This window comes from Galeopterus variegatus, unplaced genomic scaffold (genome assembly GCF_000696425.1).
Source record: "Galeopterus variegatus unplaced genomic scaffold, G_variegatus-3.0.2 Scaffold844, whole genome shotgun sequence".
Taxonomy (NCBI): Eukaryota; Metazoa; Chordata; class Mammalia; order Dermoptera; family Cynocephalidae; genus Galeopterus; species Galeopterus variegatus.
The window spans coordinates 172,948-196,480 of record NW_007726955.1 but is presented as its reverse complement, the minus strand read 5'-3'; the positions used below and the strand labels follow the sequence as shown (position 1 = coordinate 196,480).

The 23,533-nt window shown below is 36.7% G+C and overlaps 1 protein-coding gene across 1 annotated transcript in view; it reads right to left on the bottom strand.

Moving 5' to 3' along the window:
* Positions 1 to 23,533, bottom strand: part of EEA1 (early endosome antigen 1) — a 136,683-nt gene that overhangs the window by 80,147 nt on the left and 33,003 nt on the right. Inside the window, exons 2-4 of the mRNA XM_008572858.1 lie at positions 17,150 to 17,242; positions 9,559 to 9,684; positions 2,858 to 2,985 (exon numbers count right to left, since the gene is read on the bottom strand). Of these exons, the coding sequence (XP_008571080.1) occupies positions 2,858 to 2,985; positions 9,559 to 9,684; positions 17,150 to 17,242 (347 nt within the window). The remainder of the gene's footprint in view (positions 1 to 2,857; positions 2,986 to 9,558; positions 9,685 to 17,149; positions 17,243 to 23,533) is intronic.

Here is a 23,533-nt window from a genome sequence, read left to right as displayed (position 1 = left end):
TTTATTTTTCCTTTGGTTGCCCATGCTTTTGAGGTTGTATTCACGAAGTCTGTGCCCAGTCCTACTTCCTGAAGTATTTCTCCTATGTTTTCTTTAAGAAGTTTTATTGTTTTGGGGTGTATATTTAATTCTTTATTCCATTTTGAGTTGATTTTAGTATATGGTGAGAGGTATGGGTCTAGTTTCATTCTCCTGCATATGGATATCCAGTTATCCCAGCACCATTTCCTGAAGAGGCAGTCTTTTCCCCAGTGTATACGCTTGATGCCTTTGTCAAAAATCAGATGGCTGTAGGTGTGGGTTTATTTCTGGATTCTCTATTTTATTCCATTGATCAGTGTGTCTGGTTTTATGCCAGTACCATGCTGTTTTGGTTATCATAGCTTTGCAATACAATTTAAAGTCAGGTAGTGTTATGCCTCCAGCTTTATTTTCTTTTGCTCAGAATTGCTTTGGCTATGTGTAGTCTTTTGTTATTCCATATAAATGTCTGGATAGTTTTTTTTCCATTTCTGAGAAAAATGTCATTGGAATTTTGATGGGGATTACATTGCATTTGTATATCACTTTGGGTAGTATGGACATTTTCACAATGTTGATTCTTCCAACCCAAGAGCATGGGATAGCTTTCCATCTTCTTGTGTCCTCTTTAATTTCTCTCAGCAGGAGTTTGTAGTTCTCATTATAGAGATTTTTCACATCCTTGGTTAAACTCTATTCCTAAGTATTTTATTTTTTTGGTGGCTATTGTAAATGGGCAAGCTTTCTTGATTTCTCTTTCTGCATGTTCACTATTGGAGAATAGAAATGCTACTGATTTTTGTGTGTTGATTTTGTATCCTGCTACTGTGCTGAAATCATTTATCAACTCCAAGAGTTTTTTTGTAGAGGCTTTAGGCTGTTCGATATATAGGATCATGCCATCTGCAAACAGGGACAGTTTGACTTCATCCTTTCCTATCTGGATGCCTTTTATTTCCTTCCCTTCTCTGATTGCTCTGGCTAGTACTTCCAACACTATGTTGAATAGGAGTGGTGAGAGTGGGCATCCTTGTCTAGTTCCTGTTCTTAATGGAAAACCTTTCAGCTTTTCCCCATTCAGGATGATATTGGCAGTGGGTTTATCATATATGGCTTTAATTATGTTGAGATACTTTCCATCTATACCTAACTTGTAGAGAGTCTTTATCATGAATGAGTGCTGAATTTTATCAAATGCTTTTTCAGCATCTATAGAGATGATCATATGGTCCTTGTGTCTGATTTTACTGAGATGGTGTATCACATTAATTGATTTGCATATGTTAAACCAACCTTGCGGCCCTGGGATGAATCCCATTTGATCATGATGTATAATTTTGCGTATGTGTTGCTGTATTCTGTTAGTTGCTGACACTTCTGAATCAAGCCTAAAGAAGATTGGCAGTTTCTGCTTCTTTTGTCTTGGAATGCTCTTTCTTGGAGCTCAATTGTCAGTTTCTAAGTCCAAGCAGCTATATAGAGAGGCCCATATGAAGGAGAAAGGAGGCCCCTGGCTTATAGCCCCAGCTGAAATGTGAACCCATTTTGGAGCTTCTGGCCTTCCCAACACCCCAGTCTACCTCACTTAAAGCAGAAGAACCAGTCAGTCAATCCAAAGAATCATAAGAAGTAATAAACTATTAAACCACTAACTAAGCTTTGGGTGGATTGTTACCAAGTAATAGATAACCAGAATAGAGGTTAAGTAAAATAAGAACTGAAAATAATCCAGGTTACTGTTAGCCTTTCAAGGAGCAATTTCAGGAGAATAGTAGGGCAGAAGCCAGGTCTCAGTGAGCTCAACACTAAATGAAAAGTTAAGAAGAACAAGGGTAGACTGTAGATGCTTTTATGTTGAAAGTTCATATACCCGACATGGTCTAATTCATAGCTAAAAAAGCAACTCTGTTAAATTGATATTAGATATAAAAACATTTATAATGTGATTTAATATAACTATATATTTTTATCTGTTTCCTAACAAATGACAAAAGAATAGTAGCTAAAATCATTAACTAACACATAAAAATACCGAAGAACATTAATACTCATGTAAAAGGGAAAATCCATTCATCCCCAAAGCACTGCTTTTCCCACATATTTCAATAAATTAAAACAACCACATTTTATAGTTCTACATTATCTATCAACCACAAAGTTATATAGGCATAATTCTTCTCCTTTATATAGTATTCTTTGTGTTGCAGCAGATCAACCAAGAAGTATTTTCTTCTAAGGAAAGCATGAAAAAAATTTTTTTACAAGTAGAATGAAATCAAGCTTTATCCTTTAGTTGGGGTAAAAGACAAGAGTTCTCACCAACAGCACAAGAAAAGCAAAGTTACATTGCTGAATGATGTTTTAAGAAGTTATATTTTAGTTTTAGTTGACAAAATGTCCAAATTTCCAAAAAGCAGTATGTGTGTGTGTACTTATTATTATACTGGTAATTATAAATAAAATTTTTAAAATTTTACGTTAAATTTTAATTCTTGGCTAAATTCATTATTTTAACATTTTACTGTAAAATCATCTAAACAAAGCAGATCATTCTTTATTAAACAGAATATGTTAAATAAAACTTAACTTTCTTTTGCTAATTCACAGTCTTCATTAAAAACATAACCTCTATACCATGTTGTAGATGTTGGTATAGATAGCTGCTGATCAAGGACTGAATAGGTTATAAGGGAGGAAGGCCATGTTAAATGAGGACAGATTTAAATGAAATAATACAAAACACTACTATTCTCACGAACTAATTAATCATGATTAAATAATAATATCACATGCACATCCCATAACAATACTACACTTAAAAACTATCATACTGTACCGCTTCAAAGCAAGATCAGCCTCTCCTCCATGACTTGAATCATTACCAGCATCATGAACTGCCTCGTAGTGTTTGAAAAGTTCATCAGCAGATTCAAGAGATTTCATACACTGGGGACATATGAAGCCCTATAGAAAGAGGCAGAACAAGGGTTCAAAATATGATATTTAATACTGCAAAATAACAATTTGCTTATTATGAAATATACCAATGTCTCATTCATATCAATGGTGCCATTAAGTAAATTGCAAGTTTTGGTGTTAAGCCCAAATTCTCATACTATGCAAAGGTACTTCACTGTCTAATTTGGTTGTAGTTTTTTTTTTTTTTTCCCCCTTTTTGTCCTTTTTCGTGACCAGTAACGGGTTCGCAACCCTCGGTGTCGCGCCCGCACGGCGCTCAACCAGTGAGCAGACCGGTCTCTGTATGGGATCCGAACCCTTGGTGGGAGCGCCACCGCACTCCCAAGCACCGCACTCTACCAAGTGCACCACCGGGCCGGCCCTAATTTGGTTGTAGTTTACAAAATGTAAAGAAAACCCTTGCAACTTTATCTTTTACGTTGAATACATTAATGGCTAAGTACCAAATTCTAATCTACGTTAGTTCTGAGCCAGAAGATTAGTTGAGAAGATTTGCCATCATATCCTTCTCTCTTTGGATATCCCCATCAGTAGAATAATATCTGCTCCAATCTACTTCATAGGAATGCCAAAAAAAAAAAAAAAATTAAGACAATGAAGCACTCTGATCATGGAGGAAAAAAAATTACATAGTAAATCATTCAAAATTACTACAGAATTCAGATTCCTACAATGGTTGAGAAGTATTCCAGTCAGTAAATTTCCTTGCTAACCCAAGGTTAACACAGTAAAAGCCCAAATTTAATGTACAGTCCCATAAAATATAAAAAACTTATCATTAATCCCCAAATTAGTATATGGTTAAGAATATCAACTAGTGTCCTATGTTAAAGATGCTGATATAGATCTGTGTTTTACAAATATTTGGTGGCAATTCATTAATGAATCATAAAATGAACTTATTGGGTTGCAACTTTTTTTTTTTAGTAATACTCTATGACAGAATTTATTAATTTATTATATGTAGTAAGAATAAATAATATTTTATTAACTTTTGTTTTGAGATGACAAAAAAGTGTGTTTCTCATACTGGTGCCATCAAAAAAATTTGAGAAGCTCTGATATAGATAGTTCTTAGATGTAGAATAGAATGAGTAATAATAATAGTAATAATAATTACTTTTTTATTGAGTATATGCTCTGTCAGGCACTTTCCCTACACAATCTCATTTAAATCTCAAAACTCTTTATTAAGTATTATTGCCTCCATTTTATAAAAGAGGAAATTAAACCGCAGAAAAGTTAAATGACTTTCCTAAGGTAACAAACCTAAATAAACCAGAATATGCACAGGTCTGTTGAACAAATCCACGTTCTTTCCAGAATGCTATGCTATCTTTTGGACTCACTGACTTACACTTAAAAGTGACTGCCTTAAAATAAACCATTTTATCTGCTAAACTTTCAGTGACTTTATTCAATAAGTATTTATTGATTATAATTTCAAGTGTTGTAATAGTCCTGTGGGAGATACAAAAAATAAAATAAAGTCTCAGCCTTCAAAGAACTGAGAAGGCAGAATGTACACATAAGAAAAAAAAAGTACCTTTTTTCATGAGACAGAATTAACAATTAGCCAGATGACATTAAAGCTTATATTGCAGGGGTACCTGACTCCAAAATAAATTAGCAAATCAAGGCTAAAATAGCTTTCTCTCCAATTTTTTGTTGGTCCTACAGAAAATTATTTGATCAACTTCTATCTTCTTCAAATTGTCAGTAGTATTCAAAATATTGCACATTATTTCAGCATCATTAACCCAATATACAATAGAAATTTCTCTCAACTTTACTCTTTAAATCATTTGCATTCAAACATTTTTATGGATAATAAAGTAGTAGTTCTCCATATTTTACATACACACACCCCATGCCATGGGTTTTGAAGAGGCCTTCCTCCAAAATCTTACTTTTAAAAAGTATTACCAGATATCAATTCTGAAAATACTAACAGCCCATCTTTCACCCTAATCAACAGAATATCTTCATGTAATCTATTCTGCAGAAGCATTTCATGTGCTAAAGACTATTTAGGTTCATTCATTAAATCAAAGATAAAATCATGATTAGCAAAAACTGGTTAAAGTTATTACAGATACAATTCTGCTAGTTCAAGGTAGAAAAAAATTAACTTGTTTTGCTTTCATCAAGTATACTATAATTCTAAAATGCTCATCTATTACAGATACAAAAACAAAATGGAATGTGTATAAGGGTGGTGCTTCAGTGTATTTCCTCTCTGTAAGCAACAAGCAAATACATTAAGAATTTTAAAGTTCTATGGAAAGTAAGTTTTGCTTTATGGAAATGTACAGCTTTTACATCCAGGAAAAGTTATCTTGTCTTCATTCTATAAAACCCAAACCACGATTCCCTTTAAAGATCATTGTTCCCCAAGGCGCTCTCATTGATCTCTCCCTCTTCTGACTCCATATTCTCCCTTGAATATAATAATGGAAATGGTTTCAGCTATCACTTACATGCTGATGACTTCCAAATCCATATATCAAGCCAAGGACTCTATCCAGAATTATTCTGGATCTATATATCCAACAACATACATCTCTACCTGCATCCCACAGGCAACCCAAATACAACAAATTCAAGACTCACCTCATTTCTCAAACCTCCTTTTCCCACCAACATCCATTTTTCACCCCAAATAGAAACCTAAAAATTATTGTAAACTACTTTGCCCTCTGTCTCATTTCTAATAAAACGTTAAGATTAAACATTTCTCCTTTCCATCTTCTCATGTCCATCCTCACTGCAGCTGTCATTGTTCAGACATTCAGTATCTCTTGTCCAGACTACTGCAATAACATTCCTGCAAGTAGTACTCCCATATCTAATCTCACCTTTCCCTAATTAATCTTCCACAAAGCTGCCAGAGGAATCTTTCTAAAATATATTCTTCAATATTCTTTCCAGACCTTGTATGCCATCAATATGACATACAAGGTCATGCATGACTGTTCTAATGATCTATACAGTCTGATCTCCAGACACCTTTCACTTTATACAACATGATTCAACAATACTAAAGTACCTACGTTTCCCTAATCACATCATGGTATCTCAAATTTCTGTGCCTTCGCATATATTGCTTTTTACCTCCAGCAGCATTCCCCATTAGCTTGTCAAGTTCCTACATTCACTATAACAAAAAACACATTGGATCTTTTCATCTATATTTCCCTAATGGCTACGGTAGTTCTCCTGAACATATTATATATTTTCTACATTGTATATTTATTTACTGAAATATGAATGAAGCTGGCAGTGTAGAACTTGGTGAAAAAAAACAGAAGATCTTTAACAGCTTACAGGTTCTAAAATCTCCCAAGGGACAAAATGAACTAAACAGTAAGTACTATGAGCATGTAAAAATTAAAAATAAATAAATAAAAACCTCTATTCTTTCATTTGGTGCTGATGCAAAAAATACATATACTCATTTATTATTTATGTGCATTATGTGGCACAATCAAGGCTCACTGATTATTGGGGATACTGATATGTAGACAAACATTACCATACAATGCTATAATACAAGTACATATAAAGAACTACAGCAACACAGAGAGGTAGTATCCAACTCTGCCTGTGGTAGCAGTTAATGCTTTATAAAAAATACATACACACATACATACATGTTAGGTTTGTATCTCAACTCCATCCTCACTGTAGCTGCACATTATGTGTGTGCGTATGTATACATACATGCAAATATATGTATATGAGACATTGGAATTAGGTACTAAAGAATGAGTAGGAGTTTACCTGGCAGAGATAAAAGAAAGGCATTCTAAGCAAATAAAGAAGCATGAACAAAAGTGCAGGAAGCACTACGAACATAGTCATGCTGTACTTGAGAAACAGAGGGCTTCTAGGTGTGTTCTCATCACAAGCCCAGAGTTAAGGGCAGGGGCAATGAATGCAATGATCTCCTGTGAAACTCCTGAAGTAAGCGAAGACAGTAGTGTTGAAGATGTGCCTTTGGACATCAGAATAATGCCATTAGGCTCTAGAGATATTTGGTCCTCAGCATTGTCTTCTGAATGGATAAATGCTCCCAGCCTTTATGTTAATCTAGCTGGTGTTGTTCTCTCTTTCTTCAGAGCCATCCAACTACCATCATGTTTTATAATGGCTCTACATTATGCTTAATTTGTCATTCTTATAACTTCTGCCCAGTAACTGTTGTACAACACTAGTTGACATGCCTTTGGTGCAACAGCACATGAACCCCTATAATATTTAGACTGTCATTTCTCTTTTGCATGTCAACTTCTGCTAGTAACTAGAAAACAAATTCTACAGTGTTCCTCAGAGAATCTACATCCCTATTACACTATTTAACCTTTACAACTTTGGCTTTTTGAGTGTTGTCTCTACTTCCAGGTTTTGGCTCTAGATATGTAAGAATGCCAGAAAGCTAATAATCACATTAAAGCATGCCATACCTTCTTAAAGCTTCCAAACATTAACAGGTTAATACTCCAGAAAGAAATGATTCATTTCTAAAGAGAAATTTTAGAAATAAGTAGTATATATTTTATTATAGAAATAGTCCATGTACTTGAATTTTCCATATGATTAGAGTAAAACTTAAAAATTGGGACATTTCTGATAAAAATAAATCTTACTGAAATACATGTATTTCCTTACCTCCTTTAATAGATATTAAACCTTTGCTTGATGTCTGAGAGACATAAATCTTAATCATTGAATGGATGTCTTCTACTTTACTAATTCTGGCAGGCCTCTTTAATTCCTGTATACATATTTTATAGTTTTTCCTATACCCTGTCTTGTATTTCAAAAATTCTTAGTATACTACTTCTAAAAATGCTAGCCTGGTATGGATTAGAGGGGCAGAATAAGAAAGAAAAAAAAAAGTTTATTAAAACCATACCACTCACTTAAAATAAAAGCAAAATAAGCTTAGAATGAGTGTCTGAGGGATATCCCATGAACAGAGAGCATGATCATTAGTTCATGAACTTTGTGATACTAATTCTGGATACAAGAAATTCCTTCTCTATTTATTTTTTCCAAACTATCTCCAAGGGGATAGAGGTTGCTAGATAGATAAATTTCAGAGAACGACTGTTAGTAACAATAAAATACTAAAAATAGCCAGCTACATTAATTCATCTTAATCATTCCAAATTTGTCACCAACTTCCAAAAAACACAGATTACTTAAGATTAAAAACAATAAACTCCTTACTCTTAGAGTTGGGTTATCTGTAATAGCTTTTCAGATCCACTGCAGCTAAGAACTTACCTAACTTGATACTTAACAGTAATCCTGTTATACAAGTGTCATTTTAGTTAAAAGAGAGGCTCTTATTTAAGTGACAAGTGGGTGAGATTGTTACTTTTGATTTTGGCTAACCCATAAAGAAGAAAAATTGACCTATACCTTCTAGAGGGTGAAATGCTAAGCAAATTTCCAAGAATTTTTTATGCCTCCATTTCTGCTTGCACTGCTCTAGCTAGTTTAATTGGTGTCATCTGATATGCACCCATTTTCCCTGCCACCCTAGAGAATGTTTTGTTTAACTGTTCCCCTGTGAAGTTTTTTCTGCCTTTCCCTTATGTTGAATTAGTCACTGCATTCTTTTTGCAAATAATATCTATCATAGAAACTTCCTGGGGTAGAGATCATCTTCATTTTTTTTTTTTTTTTTGAGATCATATATTATTCACTTTTTTAACTCCTTCAGCAACCAAAATACCTGCTACATAAGAGGTACTCCATTAAATAAGTGAATGTGAGATTGTTTTCCTATATATATGTATTTGCCTTATAGAAAAAGTCAGTCATGTTTTTTGGCCTTTTCTGATACAAAAAGTTTCATTTTTTGATAAGATCTGTAAAAGAATCAAAAAGGCTGTTTCTCTTTTTCCTTAGAATACTATGGTGATTTTTCAAGGAAACAGATATATCAGAATTATCTGAGAAGTTCTTTCCAGCCTAAAAATGGACACTTCCCCTCACTTGCTCCCATCCTCAGCCTAGATACATACCAGAACCACACTACTGAGAAATATTTTTGGAGTGGTCCACTGTTACTGTTGAGAGTGTGTCATTCTGTCACCTCCCAAATAAGGATAGTAATAGTTCATATGCAAAGTCCTCTTTCTATGTAAGAGCAAAGTATTTTAGCCTAATGCATTTTAATACATTCATTAATAAAACATAACAAAATAATAAAGATATAACTTACAAATGTTGAAATAATATCATTCATTTTATATTTCAAATTTTATGGCAAAATTTATGCAAAAATATTAACTTAAACTTTTATATTTATTTAGAAATTCACAAAAAGATAGCTGCAAACAGTAAGAGAAATCAGTAAGAGAAGTCTAAGCAGACTTCCCAAGAGCCTCTTGTCCTTATTGAACCTTCCTTTAAGCATGCATAATTAAAGCAATCCATATTCCCCTGCAGCATAAAAAGTTAAGCAACACCGAAACAAGGAAAAACAAAGCTATTTTGAGCAACCCATAACCAAGCTGCTAAAACAAAATATACAGGACCCACAGTAACACTGGAGTCATTAAGAAGTTCCTGTCCTCTTGTTTCATTTTCAGCGTGTACTTTCTGGTAATGCTCCGACAAATCAATAGCAGTTATACATCTTTTCATACACAATGGGCAGATGAAACCCTGTGAAATAACAACTTTTAGAAGGATATACATAAAAAGCTTTTTATAAAACAAAATATAGACAACATAAATAGATATAACAGGAAAATAATTAGAATATCTCTTTTTGGTATATGTAAGGAAAATTTTTAAGAAGTAACTGTGCAAAAGGTGAAAGATCTATCCAAAGCAGACTTTTTAAAATTAGTTCCCATCCTTATGCTGTAAATTGCATTGGTTCAATTATTTTATGAAAATTGGTTGCCTTGGTTAGAAAATTCTTCTGTTCATGACACTTCTTTAATTCTTTGTTTATGACATTTTGTCCTTACTTACCTGAGACCTATTACTGGTAAGCTGGCTTTTATTTTAGAGCAAGAAATTATTGGCAGGTATAACAAATACCTTTATGTAATATAATGTTCTCAACAAAGAAGTTCTCTTAATGAAAGCAATTTTTAGTTTTAACCATATGCCACTAGGCTGAGATCCCATTCTTGCCCACACCCATAATTCCCAGGACATCCTAGATGATCCTTCCTTCTAATTTTCTGAGCCAAATAAAATCATTTTAAAACAATCTCTCAAATTCCCTATATCAATATCTCTATTTTAAAACATGGCCTGCTACACTGATCTATGGCTTGAGGTTTTGTCAGACAAGAATAGTAGAAGGAAAAAAAACAAAAAGAATAACAGAAGGATGACAGAATAAGGGAATTGAGAGTATCGAGGAGACAGAAAATAAAATGAAGATAGTAGTGAGGACAAAAGGATACAACATTATGAGCTTTAGTGTCAAAAATAGATGTGAATTTGGGTCTAAACCAATGCTGATTATATGACCATAAGGAAATCTCTTTACTTTGCTAAGTGTCAGTTTCCCCATCTATAAAATGAGGCTAATACTAGTACCTATTCCTCTAGAGTTATTGTATATATAAAATGCTTAGTACAATACCTGAGACATTGTAAATGCTCAACAGACAATAACTGTCATTAAATGTGTGTTTAGAAATGAAAGGAAATTAAGCCAGGAAAGGACTGAGAGAGTAGAAGAAAAGATAGCAATTAAAAACCTGGATTGGGCTGGCCGGTTAGCTCAGTTGGTTAGAGCACGATGTTATAACACCAAGGTCAAGAGTTTGGATCCTCATACTGGCCAGCTGCCAAAAATAAAAATTAAAAATTAAAAAAACAAAAATAAAAATAAGAAACCTGAATTACTCAAAAAGGCCAAAGAAAGTAAGTAATGAGAGTATGAGAAAGTAAGTTTTTGAGAGGATAGACAATTATGATAAAAAAAAAATGGGAAGATACGATTTTAATACTTCAGGTAAAACTATTCTGCCTGATGATAAAGTAGAAGGTATTGCCATGGAATCGAGTAGGTAAAAAAAATAATAAATATCACTGACATTGACAACATTAAGGAACTGTGAGGTTAGGATGTTCCTTGAGTCATAAAATCATTTAGATAATAGCAAGGAAGGAGAGGAAGACTATAAACAAGATTCCAAAGTGGGAGGCAAGACAGAGTAGCAACTAAGAGGAAGGTTTGAGTCCTGGACTCACATCACACTTAGCCGCTGTGTGACCTTCAATTTTTTCATCTTTTAAGTGGGATAACAACACCTACTTCATATGGATCTCATGACAATTAAATGAGATAGTACATGCAAAGCACTTATCATAGTACCCGGTACAAAGAAAACATTCAGTAAATGCCAGGTATTATTACTATCACTATCCCTTTTTGTTAACAGTCTTTAAAGGAGATTATCCAGGGGATTAAAGTGAAGAATGTGAACTCACTTTTTTTAATTGATGAAAATGTAGTCTTCCAGAGAACCACAGATCAAAAAGCTAGAACTATAGAATATTACTTCTTTAAAAGACATTTTGTTTTCTTTTTTTTTCTTTTTGCCACCACAGCTTTATGCTGCCTTTCGCTTTTCTCTCATTTGTTTACTGTGAGTTTCTACATACAATCACTCAATCACTCACTCAAAAAGTATTTACTGAATTTGATTACTATGTTCTAGTCACTATGCTATGCCGCTGGGAACACAATGGTAAGTAAAGCAAAGTCCAACCTTCAAGAAGCTTACAGGCTTCTTGTAAATGTTACCTCCAAAATAATTACATTTTATACCCCAGTAATCAGAAAATCCTATTAGATGTACATTGAAAATGTACCCAAAATCTCAGTATCTCTACTGTTATCACTCTAATCTAAGCCACCATCACATCGCACCCGGATCACTGCAATAGCCTGCTAATAGTCTCTCTGCTTCTTACCCTACTAACAGTTTATTTTCAACACAGCAGCCAGACTGTATCCTAGAAAAACATAAATCAAAACTTGTCATTGCCCTCCTCGAAACTCTCTAATGGCTTCCTATCTCACTAAGAGTTAAAAAACTAAAGTCTGTCTTATAGTCTACAAGGCCCTACAAGAGGCAGGCCTGGTTACCTCGCTGTCCCAGTCTCCCCTCACAAACTATGCTAGAGTCACACTGGCCTCCTGACTGATTTTTCAACATGCCAGGCATGCTCCTACCTCAGGGACTTTCTACTCGCTCCACATGCTTGAAACAGCATTTGCCCCAGATATCCACCATTTCCTCACTTCTTTCAGTCACTTATGAGTTACTCCCTTCTCAGAGAAGTCTTTCTTCCCTGACAACTATTTAAAATTGCAGCCACCCAAAACGCTTTGTATGCCCCCTTTCCTGCTTTAGGTTTCTCAATAACACCAACTGACTACCTTGATCAATTTTTTAGTTTTTTTTTTTTTTTTTTTGCCTGTTTCCACCTGCTTGAATATAAACTCCACCAGGATAAATATTTTTTACTATTTATTCACTGCAATATCTCCAGCATACAGAACGGTGTCTAGCAACAATAAAAATCTGATAAATAAATGAATCTCAGAATAATACACTAGTCTCCCCTCACCCTTGGTTTTGCTTTCCACAGTTTCAGTTACCTGCAGTCAACCACAGTCTGAAAATATTAAATGAAAAATTCCAGAAATGAACAATTCACAAATGTCAAATTACAAACTGTTCTGAGAAGCGTGATGAAATCTCATGATGCTCAGTCCTCACTAGACGTGAATTATCCCTTTGTCCAGCATATCCACGCTGAAGCTGCTACCTGCCCATTAGTCACTTACACACAGTATTGCAGTGCTTGTGTCCAAGTAACCCTTATTTTACTTAATAATGGCTCCAAAGCACAAGAGGATTGTTGCTGGAAATTCAGATATGCCAAAGAGAAGCTGTAAAGTGCTTCCTTTAAATGAAAAGGTGAAAGTTATCAACTTGACAAGGAAAGAAAAAAAATCATATGCTAAAAGTTGCTAAGATCAAGGCTAAGAACAAATCTATCCATTAAATTATGAAGAAGAAAAAAGAAATTGGTGCCAGTTTTGCTGTTGCACCTCAAACGTAAAAGTTATGGCCACAGTGCATGATAAGTGATTAGTTAAGATGGAAAAGGAATTAAATTTGTTGATGAAAGACATGAACAGAAACATATTCTAACTGAAAACAATTGGGTACAGTACTATGTGAGGTTTTAAGCATCCACTAGGGGTCTTGGAACGTATCCCCCATGTGTAAGGGGGAACTACTGTGTAACCTAAATGTGTGCGTTTAGAGGAAGGAGTGGAAGGTACAAACAAGCAGATAAGAGAAGTGTTTAAGACAGCTGGGCCATATGTGCAAATATCCTGTGGCAGCAAGAAGAAATGCGTAGCCAAAGAAGAAAAAAAAGAGGCAGTATGGGGTCAAATGGAACTGGAGAAGTAAGTAGTTAAGTGGGAAGACCACTGTGCAGCCTTGCCCATCATGCAATGTGAGTCTTTTCACCAACATGGTATAGGAAATTCTCATCTACATCTAACTACTGCAAAGTGAAATCTTCCCCGAATGCCAGGAGAAAGAAAAGCTAGTATAGGCTCAATTCAATTTCTATCACACAATCTTAAAGCAAACTGAACATTGAAAAAGGTTCCTACACATTTCTCTTTTACCTACCTTGAAATGCTAAGGTTCCAGATGGCAATAACAGAAAAAAAATGAGGAGATATTCAAAGATAATCACTGAGAACTTTCCAAAACACTTCAAAGACACATTCATCTGTGCAGGAAGCCCAATGAGTCCCAAGCAGGAATTTTAAAAAATAATCATAACAGGAAAATGAAAGAGAGAAAGATAGACAGGGACAGATTAATTGATTGGTTGGTTGAACATAAAAACAACCAGTGGGGTAGAGGAAAAGATCCCTTCAAAAGAACATCAAATAGACTGAAGGCAGTCTTCTCAACAATAACACTGTGACCCAGAAAGACAGTTGGATATCTTCCATGTGTTGAGAGAAAATAAGTCTCCATGTAGAAGTTTATAATTAGCAAAATCTTATTTTAAGAATGAGCACAAAATAAATAAAATTTTAGACCAAAACTGAGAGGCTAGCAAATCAATCCTCATTAAAGAAAATCCTAAAGGATGTATTGTAAGAAGAAAAAAATAATTGTAACTGGAAGGTTGAAGATGCAAGAAGCAGTAAACCAATATACTGGTAAATATATGGATAAATCTAAACAGTAACAGTAGAAAACAATAACAACATCTAATTTGGGAGGATAAAAGAAAATAAGATAAATCTAAAATACTATACAACAATAGAATATAAGGTGGATGGTAGTGATCCACATCAAAGTGTCTGAAGGTCCTTGAAATGGGAAGATAATAAAAATATTTTAGTCATTATGTATGTTAAAATAGCAAAAGTAAAGAAACACCTTTAAAAGAACAGATAAAATGCAAAACTTCCATATTAGTAGAATGGCACAAGCCTAATCACAGCGATGTACTCCACCACTTGAAGGTCAGTTACAAAAAGGGCCAGCAGAGAAGGAAAAGAATGAACAGCTAGAGACACAAGAATCAAACCAGAAGAGTGTTGTGTCACAGAAGCACAGAGAGTGGGTAATGAGAAAAAGAAATACAAACAAAGGCAAAAAAGAGAAAAAAAAAAAAGTCAGAAAAAGATATACAAAATACTAATCAAAAGGAAGCTGGTGTTGTTCCATATCTATCAGATGCAATGACAGAAGGTTCAATTCACCCAAAAAAAAACATATCAAAGAAGGAAGGACGTGAAGCCAGTGACTACAAATAGTGTACTGGAGAAGTATGGCTCTGAAAGAAAACAAATGATAGGTGGTACCTGAAGGAGAGACTTCAGGTCAAGGAAGGGTTTATTTTTCCTTTTTCATTTTTGACTTTTTGGTGTTCTTTTCCTGGTTGTTTTCATATGTATTATAACAAACATTTTTGCATGCTGATGGGATTACTTCACAATAGAGGTAAAAATTAAAATGGCAGGAAAGATAGAGAATAAGTTGAGAATGAGAGCAAATGGAATCCAAAGCACAAGAGACGGGATTGAAATTTGATAGGAAAAGGGGTCTGTCCTCTGTGTACTAAAGAAAGAGAATACAGGTATATTTTTGGTGATCAAACAACAATCATCTGGTGGTTTATATTTTCTCAGTGATACAGAAGGTGACTGAGGGAAGGAAATAAGAGGATAAGAGACATGGGAGATTTGAGGATAAAGAAACTATCTCACAAAGTAGGAAAATAACTATACTAAGAAAATGTAGCTGACCCTTGAACAATGCAGGAATTAGGGGCACTGAGTTCCCCTCTAGTCAAAAATCTGAGAATAACTTTCGACACCCCCTATACACACTCCCTACTCACTCACTCCCAACCTCCCCCACAAAACTTAAAACTTCATCCATTCATGACATACATAACTAAAAATTTTCCAATATATTGATTGAAAAAATTTTGCATATAAGGGGACTCTCACAGTTCAAACTGTGTTGTTCAAGGATCAACTTACAGCAGTATTGCCAAGCATTGCTCAATACAATACCCATTGGAGTTGTTGTTTGTTTTGGGTGCTAGTTTTGTATTTTGGTTGGGGTTGGGGTTTTTTCTTTTTTCTTTTTTTTTTTCTGACTGAGATCAACAATTATTATTGGACTCCTTTCCTAGGTTACAAATGCGCACTTTGAGCCCATTATATCATGAATACAGTTTGAAACCCTTTTCTTTTTTTTTTTTTTTCTTTTTTTTTTTCTGACGGAGATCAACAATTATTAATGGACTCCTTTCCTAGGTTACAAATGCGCACTTTGAGCCCATTATATCATGAATACAGTTTGAAACCCTTTTCTTTTTTTTTTTTTTTTTAAAAATGACCAGGAAGGGGATCTTAACCCTTGACTTGGTGTTGTCAGCACCACGCTCAGCCAGTGAGCGAACCGGCCCTCCCTATACAGGATCTGAACGCATGGCCTTGGTGTTATCAGCACTGCACTCTCCTGAGTGAGCCACGGGCCGGCCCTTGAAACGTTTTTCTTAATGACATTTCCTTAAACTTGCTCTCAATAAAGTTCACTGATACTTTTCTTCTCTCACAATCTTGTAAAATCTTATTCCGGTTAATATAGATATACATGGAAGACAGACTGATGAGGAGACAGATGGTCAGAAAGAGACAAAACAGAGAGATGAATGGATAGAAAGAGAGACAGACCCAGAAAAACATGCAAGGGTGATAGATTCATCAACCAAGATGTGGGGGAGGGGAAAGCAGAGAAAAAGGGACTGGGTAGGGGATACAGGTGGGCCCAGAAAGGAACAACTAACAAAAACTGTCAGAGCAGAATGTGCTGATCTTTTAGTGGTAGTATTATGATTTATTTTTATGTTCTCTTTCCTTACCTCCTTTTTCTATAATGAGCAAGTATTTCCTCTTTGTTAATAATAATAATAATAATAATGCAACTACTAAGGCTGTCTTGCCAAATACCTGAGGTTTTTTTAGACTTTCTTACTTTCTACATTAGTTTTGTAATAAGCTATCAAAGACATAATAAAAATTCTTACATCATACATGAAGACAGCAAATAATGTATATATTTTATAATCTAATTTTTCATTAGTCCAGTAGTTCATGACAGCACACATAAATAAAGAGACACTAACTAACTAGTAAATCTTTATAAACAGATTTAAAAAAATCTTTATTAAATTGAGATAACAAAAGCATTAAAAACAAATTGAAGGACTGGTCAATTAGCTCAGTTGGTAGAGCAGGCTGCTGCTAACACCAAGTTCAAGGATTTGGACCCCCATACCAGCCAGCAGCCAAAAAAAGAAAAACAAAAAAATGGCAATATTATTTTTCAGAGTCTTAATATACACTTTCTCAGTCTCAAAACTAAGCACAGGTACGTATCTACAAGTATGATTTAAAAGTCACATTCCAATTTGTAAGAAAGACTTAGAACTTTTCCTACAAAAGACAAGGTTAGTCCCCAGTTGTTACTCTGAATATCTGCTAATTTTCCCTTAAATAATATTGAATTTTACTGCCAAATTATTATTTTCATACCTCGGAAGAGCTTTCATTATTGACATCCACTGTATTTACAGGAGTTGCTGATGAATCTAAATCAGAACCTTGAGAGCCAACTCTCCCAGGAGTCTGAAAGACAAACAGAAGGAGAAAATAAAACCAAAGCAAATATTAACAATATATTCATAAGCCATTTAATAATCTAAACCTTTTCATAAAAGAAAAGTATGTCTTCACAATAAGAACAAATAGTAATAACAGTATCTTTCATAAAAGACTGTGCCTGATACTATATCAAAATCTCTATATACGTTCTCTCATTTTCAGTCTTTTCAAATTAACAAAGTATGATTAGAGCATGGTGCTGAGAACACCAAGGTCCAGATGAATCCTTGTAATGGCCAGCTGCCCAAAAAATAATTAATTAATTAATTAATTAAATTTACTTCTGTATATAATGCTTTAGAGTCTTCCACCCACTCTCACAAAATATGACAAGTCTCCATTTGGTTGTCATCAGGAGACACCACCCAAAATGATGAAATTATATGGCTTCCATCCTCAGAGAAGTCAAATAAAGTTAAGCCAACTCAATACATGAGTAAAGTACACATGAATTTTGGGAACCACTGATCCAAAACAAATCCCACTTCAGCATACTGGGAAGAAAATAGGAAGCAATCCCATCACTGGGTACAAAGTTAAAAGCCTCAAAGTTACTTTGCTTTTACTTCCTCTTTAGGCTTAAGGATCTCAGCATAAAAGCAGTACTCTCATCTCTTTCACAGATAAGAACTCAACTAATAGGATCAACTTCAACTTGCTACAGGCTTTTTTAGGGTTGCACTTTGTTTTTGCCCAGACTACTCAGCAGGCCAGGTCTCAGAATCTTAGCACTACTTCCTGCCTCAGCCTGGTTGTTGCCCTTTCTTTTGAGAGGCTTCCACTTCCAAGACCTTGAGAAGGTCTTGCAGATACTTAGGAAAGGGTTCCTGGGCCACTGAGAGCTCACAAGGATGAATGTGACATTCCTGATGCCACACGCAGACCCCCTCACCCATTTGACTCTGCAAACTGTCCTCTTTGGGAGGTCAGGATCATCTTCCTGAGCACTGACTAAGGTCAGCTTTTTACCTTATAGTTTCATCTTTTCTTTGTGGTGGTACCAAAGGTGTTGGAAGAATGGAGGAGGGGGACAGTGGGCTCAACTTTCTCCTTCCTCTTATTCTTTTTGTTCTCTTTGTCCTCACAAACTTCCTAAGATGGGGCTGGCCAGTTAGCTCAGTTGGTTAGTGCACAGCCTTGTAACAAACTTCCTAACGTGACTATGCTTTTGGGGGACTGGGTCTAGCTTTCTCCTCTGGACTAGAGGCATGCAAGATCTCATGAAACGTCAGCCATGTGACTTTCAGGTGTCCCCCTCCAATGATTCTGATGCTGATTCCAAACTTCTCTTCAGAGAGTCATTTCTCCCATAGGTAGAATTTAGTCTCTGTATTGGGAGTATTTGGCAATAGGCTCAAGTATTTAGTGACATGCTCTGGGATAGAGATTGGACATTCTCAACCTCTGGCACTAAGGGGTTTTTTTTTTTTTTTCTTTTATTCACTATGCTCACCTCAGCCAGCTTTGTAGAAAAAAAGGAACTCACAATGAAAGAACCATGGGTCAAATGATAAAGGAAGTCGTTAGTACCCTAACTCCTTCCAGTGCTGTATCCTTAGCTATCATGGGCACAACAGGTATACTGACCTTAGATTTCCCCTCTTGACTTCTCTAAAGGAGTTTAATGGTCTTCAGAAATAGTCAGGTTGTTCTTCCTGGCCTAGGGGATCTCAGATTTCTTGGAAGAGCATGGAGGAACAGTCCTCAGTTTCCGCATTCCCTTTAAATTTTTCCAACATCTAACTTTCTAAAACTTTCTAAATTTATCCAGAGTATGTCTTTACTGTGTTCATCTAATATCCACAAAATTTTTCCATTTTAACTATTATATCAACTACATTCCTCCAAAAATCAAAGCAAGATTCTATCCCAAAATGATATACTTAAGACATAAATTTATAAATAAATAAAAGCCAGCTCTGGATTTGATGATACATTCATGGATGTGACAAAAAGTGAATGGTGAAAAGTTAAAAAACAGTGTATAAATTACATATTTAATATAAAGAATTGTGGTGTAAAACTAGAAATTCACTTTTGATTCATTAACATTTCAACAGCCTCATACTATGATGGATTTAAAAACTAATGGCCCCATCTCCAAAGGCATTGGAAACAAAAGCTACACCTCCAAAGAACTACATTTTCCCCATTTTTCCAGATTCCAGGGAGCATTTCACCTGAAATTGACCTTGCCTAAGACAAGGAATTCAAAGAAATGCTGTACTTCTACATAACTCTATTACCACCAAGAAAAATACCTTTTCTCAAATCTGCCTAAAATAATCCTAGCAAATAGACCTAAGTAAGCCCAAGAGGCACAGGGAGTAAAAGGAGAAAAAATAGGAAAACCATCATAAGATATGGGGTTTTGATACTCATATTTTAAACATACTCTCCCTGATTGTTGCTAAATTGTCTAAGAACTTCTTGTTCTGTTCTTAGGCCACCAAAATCTCATTATTTCAATGAAAAGTCTAATTACAACAACACTGACCTTGAAGAAACAATATAAAGCATTCTAACTTTTCATTTATGAAAGTTTTATTTTGCAAAAACAATGGGATAAAAATAATTTGTGCTAAAAATGTAAAGTGACAGGGAGATAAATATCCTCCAAATTATATTTTTAGAGAAATTATTATAAAAATTTAGGTATCTTTTACAGTAACCAAAAAGTACATAATACATTCATTTTGTGTAATGATTTCTTCAATAGATATTTATTTGTCTCCCATGAAGACAAAACGCTGCAAGGCCCTGGATGCCAAACAGGAGCACACTGAATATGAAGACAGTATAAGAGAAACAAGGACCACACCTTTAGGTAGACTACAACCTGACTAGGGAAAACTGAACTAATAGATGTGTAGAAAAAGAGTTAGGAAACAACTTTTAAAAAAAAATTAGATGCTAAGAACAAAAAGAAAACAAAAAAATTTTTTAATAAATAAATAGTAGATGTTAAATTAAGAGGTTCTAAGTGTAATTATAAATCTGAGAAAGAAGAGAACAATGCTAGTTCTGGTAATTGAAAAAAAAATTATTCCTTGAAGGGAAAGTTAAATTTAATTAAGTAGAATGGAAATCATTCCAAATAGATTGAAAAAAATGCAGAAAGGCAAATAGGGAGAAATGGAAGGAAGGAAGGAAGGGAGGGAGGAAGGGAGGAAGGGAGGAAGGGAGGAAAGGAGGAAGGGAGGAAGGAAGGAAGGGACGGAGGGAGGGAGGGAGGGAGGAAGGAAGAAAAGAAAAGAAAAGAAAAGAAAGAAAGAAAGAAAGAAGAACACTGTGTTTAAAGAAAAATAAATAAATGTGTCTGACATAAAGTTAGCAGACAGAGAAATATAAGTATAGGTGGATACACACACACAAATAGGTTAAACTGATAATGTGGAAGGGGATAGGGGGCCTAAAACAATGAAATGCACTATGAGAAAGACAGCACGTCCAGAACTCCAGTCCAGATAAGACAAAGAAACCAGCTGTCTCTGCTCCAATCATAAAATGATTACAGGTAAAGGATTTTTAAACATTAAATAGGCAAAACCATTTTCAAAAACAAGGTAAGTATTCCAGTGGACCAAAAATAAAACAGAAATACACAGAAAAATAGGGTTCTGGGACCTAAAACAGGTAGAGGCAACCAAGTTCAATAACAGGGATCAAAAATGTACAATGTGTGGTAGGTAACAAAAAGCCAGGCCCACTGTGGGAACTCAAAAAATGGGACAAGGCTATTGGCCTTTGCCATGAACAAAAATTTCTTAAGAAGCTGTGAATTGGTCTGGCCCGTTAGCTCAGTTGGTTAGAGTATGGTGCTGATAACACCAAGGTCCAGGGTTCAATCCCTGCATTGGCAGGCCTCTGAAAAATAATAATAATACCAAAAAATTTTTTTTAAAACTGTAAATTTCACCAAACACTGTGTTTGGGCTTGAAGTTTGACTAAATCTTTTTTCCAGGCAGGGATAAAAGGGCATTCCAAGAAAAGCATTATTTACAAAAGTGAAATATTATAAGCAAACAACATGTTCAAAATAAACAAATGGTAAACTATGACATAACCATTCAACAGACTCAACAATTAAAAGCCACAAGTGTGGGGCCCACCCGGGGCGCACTTGGGAGAGTGCGGCACTGGGAGCGCAGCGACGCTCCCGCCGCGGGTTCGGATCCTATATAGGAATGGCCGGTGCGCTCACTGGCTGAGCGCAGTGCGGGCGACACCACACCAAGGGTTGCGATCCCCTTACCGGTCACGAAAAAGACAAAAAAAAAAAAAAAGCCACAAGTGTGAAAGTTACATAGAAAAGTGAGAATGCATGTGATATATTCCTAAAGTTTTAGAAGACACAAAGTACAAAGTTTGTATACATCATGACTTCAATAATGTAAAAATAGCTGTTGGGAGGAGCAAGATGGCGACGGGTCTGGAGCGGGCATGCCAGAAGACAGAGCGAATTTGAGAAGTGTGCGCTGTGCTGCCAGAGTACTATTTGCATTTCCAAGAGCAACAAAAAACGAATAAATCACTGATCAACTAATTTACAATGAAAAAAAGCAACTACAGTCTCAAGGTTTTAGGGCCGATACAAAAGGAGATTCCTGAGAGCGCCCCAACTGCGCCGGGAGACCGCTGGGAGACCAAGCGAGCAGCCTGAGGCAACAAAGGCCAGGAAAGACAGCAGCGGCGACGCAGAGACGGACAGGAAGGCACTGGACAGGCCCAGCTCTGGGAGCTCTGTGAGTGACCCCCAGCCCAGCCCCACGTGTGGGGCAAACGACAGCCCGGCTCCCGCCTACCACACCAGGCTAGGCACCTGCACCACCGCTGCCTCCATTTTCTCCGGGGGGGGCGGAGCCGGCCGGCTCAGATCGGGCAGACCAGCCATCTTCGCTTGGCGCGGCTTCTCACTGAGCCGTGCCACTTGTCTGCCTCAGTGCGGGGACCCCGGGGCCTGTGGACCGGCCATCAATCCCACTCCACCCGCAGATCTCTGGCGGGGCTAGTGGCATGGGGAGCCCCCGGCCAGCGTCGGGAGGGCAGGGAAGAGGATCCCGGCCAGACTGTCACTGAACCACACCTGGGGCTTCGGCCCCAGGTAAACTTCCTGCTTCCGGGAGGCAGATACCATCTCTGTGGCCTTCAGTTAGGAAGAACCCCAGACTGATTTCTGGTTGGGAGAGGGGTGACCGGGGTGCCCCCAAACCCACTTGAAACAGCCGGAGAGCTGACGGCCTGAGGGCGCTGAGCCGGCTCACGCTGGGGGGATTCAAAGAGGAACTGTGTGCTGTGGGATCCTCCCCCAGGGGGCTCGTGCCCTGGTGTGGGAGATAATGCAACCACACAGGGGGCCACAATACCGGGGGGACGGTGGGAGGCCCAGAGAGGGCCTTGACCAGGGCCGCAGGAACGCCACAGTGTCCGTGGCGGAGGTCTGAGACCCCTTCTTGGCTGGGCGGGGATGAGAGACGAGGATTGCAGAAGACACGCCCCAGCCCTGTACTGAGCGCACAGAGAGGGGAGGGGTCCGGCAAAGGAGGAGGAGTCTCGGAAAAAAAGACGCACCCTCCGGGTGGCCCCACCGAGTGCACACAGAGAGGGGAAACGCCCGGATAGTGAGGTGGAGATTTACAGATCTCACACACCTTGTCGGGCCGGCAGGACAGGATCCAGCTGCCAGGGCCAGAACACAAGGAACAGGGAGAACTCTCAGAGCTGACCAGAGAGGAAACTTCCTGGTAAGGCCCAAGTCACAAGGCAAACACACATATAGAACACTAACGGCCATCTAAGCAGTCACAGAGTAGGCAAACCAAATTGACAAACACAGCCATACCTTAGTTAGCCAGAGGGTCAAACCTGTGCACAGTGAAACTCCCTGCCAAAATGAGTAAACATCCAAAAAAAGATACCAGAAATGCAAGAAACCAAGAAAGTAAACCACCAAAAGTTAATAAAGCTCCAACTCTAGATCCTATAGAACAAGAAGCCCTTGAAATGAATGACAAGGAATTTCGAGTGATAATCCTAAAGAAACTGAATGAGATACAAGAAAACTCAGCTAGACAGCATGAAGAAATAAACAAAAATATACAGAACCTGAGAGAGGAAGTGTACAAGGAAATCAATGTCCTTAAAAAAAATGTAGCAGAACTTACAGAACTGAAGAAGTTATTAGGTGAAATAAAAGACACAATGGAGGGCCAGCCCAGTGGTGCACTGCTACAGTGCCCTGCTTGGGAGCGCGG